This window comes from Pinus tabuliformis, chromosome 4_1, assembly GCF_031772625.1.
Source record: "Pinus tabuliformis cultivar Carrire ecotype Pingquan chromosome 4_1, CPIR1, whole genome shotgun sequence".
In the NCBI taxonomy this organism is placed as follows: domain Eukaryota; kingdom Viridiplantae; phylum Streptophyta; class Pinopsida; order Pinales; family Pinaceae; genus Pinus; species Pinus tabuliformis.
The window spans coordinates 600,611,152-600,615,736 of record NC_142303.1 but is presented as its reverse complement, the minus strand read 5'-3'; the positions used below and the strand labels follow the sequence as shown (position 1 = coordinate 600,615,736).

The following is a 4,585-nucleotide window of genomic DNA, read 5'->3' as shown; positions in this document are numbered from 1 at the left end:
CAATTGCCTGTTGAGCTTGACGAACTTGGTTGGTATAGTCCCCCTGCATACTAATGGCCTTAGCCAACATTGTTTTCATCCTCCACATCTCTGCTTGCGTACGCACATACTGAGTTGCACGCGTTGTTACTGTGCCAGGGTCCTGAACCCAATCCATTTCCTTCTCCAACTCCTTTGCTTCCAAATTTTCCTCCTCCTCAGTAACAATGGCCTCCAGCTCCTCAATTCTTCGTTTTTCTTTTTGCGAGGTTCGAGTTTCATAGGCTTCCCGAGCTCGTTTCAGATCTCGGTTGGCCGATGCGCTTCGGCTCCCCTCACCCGCCATTATCTTAACCACACACGACTGACAGCTCAACGTTCTAAGGATTAGGGAAAATATTTTCAGCCTACAACTCGAAGAAACAGTGGCTTTGCCGTTGCCAGGGGCTGAGAATAAATAGATGAGATTGGGAGTATTGCTGGGTACATTCCGACCTATCCCCTGTTGCCCGCAGGTCTTATCATAATTATTCCTGCTTGGTGGTTTATATTTTCGGTAATGACCCGATTTCCTGCTCTTACGGTCACCTTTCTTGCCTTCCTTCGAAGCATGCCAAGTGTCCCATCTTCTATATGGGCGTCGGCGGCGCTCATTGTTTTTGATCATATATCTTATGGGAATGACTCCCTCCTGCTCGAGCATTGAATGCTCATGTTCTGCCTGTCCTTCGCTCTTTTGCCAACCTTTAATTCTTCCCTCAGTACGCATTATCCTCATCATTTCGTTAAGCCTGCATAGATCGCCGACTCTTCGTCCTTACCTTTCATTCACCAAATCCTGCCTCGAGAGCAGGGTACACTTATTTCTTAATTCCGGGCAGATAACGTCCTGCCAACAACTGTCCAATATGCTAGTGGGGTTCTCTATACCATAATTCGCCAGATGGTCCGCAACTGCATTGGCTTTACGACGAACAGCCTGAAAGATTAAACCTTTCAGCCACCCCAAATGCTCAGCTATACTTTCTGTTACTTTAGCCAGTCGCCAGTGTTGTGTAACCTTGCTAGCTTTAGCTCCCGCATACATCCTTCTGGCTGCTGTTATTGCGAGCTGGGAATCCCCCTCAACTACTGCTGCGCCTGCCTGCAAATTTCTAAGAATTCTGAGACCCTGTTCCATTGCTGCAAACTCCATCTCATTGTTCGTTCCTTCCCCTAAGGCTCTGTTGTAGATGTGCAGAATTTCTCCTTCGCTATTTCTTATAATGCCACCGATACCAGCCATTCCTGGATTACCCCTCGATGCACCATCGAAATTTAGCTTGAGGAAGCCTAAAGGTGGTCGTTTCCAGATGCTTAAAGTGGTGCTTATCTCCTGTTGGCGATTCACTGTAGCCACGCAAGTTCCATTATCCAGGTCAAAGGCTTTCAAAATTTGTAAGTCCCGATTTGAAGCTTTACTATCTTGATCTGCTTTGCTTTTGACAAGAACCAATTGTCTTATATTTTGTATGATAATTTCTATTGAGTGATTTATGTCCCTGGTTTCGTTTAAGAATACTCTCCTGTTCCGTTCTTTCCAGATTGTCCATGTAATAAACCCTGGCATTATTTTCCAAATGATGTTGACCCTTTGATTACTGGAGAAATTGCCTCGCCAATTCTTGATGGTCTCTTGGATGGAATCTCTGGTTCTGTCTGTTTGTTGTAATATATTTTCCGCCCAATTCCACATTAGGTTTGTCGATTCGCATGTGTTGAAGAGATGGTTTATAGTTTCTTCTTCCTTGTTGCACATGGGACACCTAGAAGGGCCATAAAACCCTTTCTTGCAGAGATTCTCCCAAGTTAGGGTTTTCCTATGCATTAGGAGCTAGAGGAAGATTTTAATTTTTGGCCAGAACTGAGAATCCCAGACCTTGATGCTCCATTGTACCTTTTCAATTTGCTCTGAATCTTCGATACAATTTTTGGCTTCTTTGAGCGTGAAATTGCCCCCTCCTTGCTTTCCCCATCTTAGTTGGTCGTTGTCATCCGCCTTCCTAATTCTTCTTTTGTTTAATAGATTTTGCAGGTCCCTGACGTCGTTGTTTGCTTCAGTTATGTTCTCTGTTTCATTGATTGCCCAATTTCTCCATTCCGAGTCCCTGTTATTAGGAGTCCAATAGTGATTTACCGTTGTTCTCCCAAGCCCTTGATAATTTCTTTGCAGATCTGCGAACTCTGGCCTCTCTAACTTAGGGAGTTGTTGCCAGGCATCCTCCCAGAAAAGGGTCGTTTTCCCATTGCGAATTTCCCAAAAGCTATTCTCCTGTATAATTCCTCGATTTCTCCTTGCTAGGTTCCAGATTGGTGAACCCTCTGGATTCTCTTGCATTCTGATCAAGTTCTGAGTGTTGTGCATTGGAGCGTATTTCTCCTTCCAATGTCTAGCCCAAGGAAGATTGGGTTCCTTCAGCCATTTCCACCAAAGCTTGGCCCCACAGGCCCTATTGATGGTGAAGGGGTCTAGCAGGTTTAACCCTCCCAAATGTTTGGGTTTGCACAATTTATTCCATGCGACTAGTGCCCACTTTTTCTTCTCTGCATTTCCTGTCCATAAGAAAGTTCTCTGAATCACTCTCATTTGCTGCAGGACTCCTTTGGGAGCCGGGATTATGGAGAGCATATATTGAGGAATAGCTTGCAGTACAGCTTTGGTTAAAACTAGCCTCCCTGCTAAATTGAGGGCCCTATGGGTCCAGTGATGACATCTTTTCTCCAAACTGGCTAGGATCTTCTCCCAATGAATTTTTTGCCAAGGTTTATCCGTTAGAGGTGCTCCTAGGTACCTCGAGGGCAGACTGCCTCTTCGGAAGCCTAGAATGATAGAGAGATTTTTTTGCACAGCTAAATGCATATTGAAAAAGAAGATGGTGGATTTAGATAGATTAATTTCCATACCTGAGGCTTCGCTGAAAAGATTGAGGATCCTTTTATAGCCCAGGGCTTCTTTGACTGTAGGAGAACCATGTAACATTGTATCATCAACAAATTGTTGGTGAGTGGTCGCTGGAATGGAAGGCAAGGGCTGCAATCCTCTGATCTTTCCTTCCTCTTTAGCGCTACGAATGAGTCTGCTTAAACCTTCCATCAGGATGACAAAAAGAAAAGGTGATAATGGGTCTCCTTGTCTGAGTCCTCGTGAGGGGGAGAATTGGTCGGCAGGGGCACCATTTACCAGTATAGAAAATTTAGTAGATTTGATCAGAGCTAAAATCCACTTTATCCATTGATTGGCGAAACCGAAAGCTTTTAAGATTGCTTCTAGGTAATTCCAGTTGACTTTGTCATAAGCCTTTGATAAGTCAAGTTGCATCATCATGCCTGCGATTTTCCTGGAGTGAAGTGTATGAATCATTTCCTGTGCTAGTAAAATATTGTCCAGAATCTGTCTTCCCTCAACATATCCCGACTGTTCTTCTGAGATGAGGCCTGGGAGAATAGGTTTCAATCTGTTGGCAATGACTTTAGAGATAATCTTATAAATGACATTGCACAAGGCAATAGGCCGAAATTTTGCTGGGGTGTTGGCCTCTTCTTCTTTTGGAATCAGGGCCAGGAAAGTTGAATTTAGAGATTTGAGAATTGAGGCAGAACGCCGAGAGTCCTCCACCACTTCCCAGACCTCAGTTTTAACAATTTCCCAGCAAGCCTTGTAAAAGTTGATGGTAAAGCCGTCAGGCCCAGGCGCTTTGTCATTTGGCATATTCTTCACCGCTTCTTCCACCTCTTCCAAAGAGATTTCTCTAGTTAGTGCAAGGTTTTTCTCATTAGTGATTGTTTTGGGAATGGATTTGATGAGTTCAGCAATTGCTTTTGTTCTATCTACCTCTGGCTCCTGAGCTATGCTGCTAAAATGCGTAGTGAGCAGGGTAGAAATTCCTTGATGATTCTGGAGAATGTCCCCCTGTTTGTTTCTGAGACTGAGGATTTTATTGGCGCCTTTGTAGTCCAGTGCTGATCTGTGAAAGAATTTGGTATTCTGTTCCCCTTCCTTGAGCCACTGAATCTGGGACTTTTGTTTCCAAAGGGTCTCTTCCTGTTGGCAACGAAGCTGCCATTGTTGCATCAAATTTTTTTCTTTGTTTGCAGTTTCTAGGTTGCTATCTCCAGTTATCCAGCCTTTGTGAATCTGCTCTAGCTGCTCCTCTATCTTGGCTTTTTCTTTGAATATGTTCCCAAAAACTGTTATATTCCATGTTTTGATTTTATTTTTGATGTATCTCAATTTACCCTGTAGTTTGTACATTTTGGTACCTCTAATATCCATCGGTTCATGCCACCATTTCTCAACAAGTTGAATAAAGTCCGGATGGTTAAGCCAAAATTTCTCAAATCGAAATGGCTTATTTCTAGGAGTGCCCTGGATAGCAGCAATCAGAGAAATGGGCCAATGGTCTGACCCTCCACTAGGTAGAATGTCTGATTCTACTATCACTCCCTCCAACAGAATACTTTCAGATATTAGAAATCTGTCAAGACGAGAGGTGATTTGTCTTTCACCTCCCCTTCTGTTATTCCAAGTGAAAGCCCCACTCTTGGGGTGGACATCCACTAGTTTAGT

At 43.8% G+C, this 4,585-nt stretch overlaps 1 protein-coding gene across 1 annotated transcript; it reads right to left on the bottom strand.

The window, feature by feature from the left end:
- Positions 1–796: 796 nt before the first annotated feature.
- On the bottom strand, positions 797–1,588 carry LOC149177425 (uncharacterized). Its single transcript, XM_089421747.1, has one exon. It carries the CDS (start codon positions 1,586–1,588, stop codon positions 797–799), a length of 792 nt encoding a protein of 263 aa, XP_089277873.1.
- Between the last annotated feature and the right edge of the window lie 2,997 nt (positions 1,589–4,585).

Coding starts and splice junctions, on each gene's coding strand:
- LOC149177425 (XM_089421747.1), bottom strand. CDS start 1,588: ATGCCAGGGTTTATTACATGGACAATCTGGAAAGAACGGAACAGGAGA.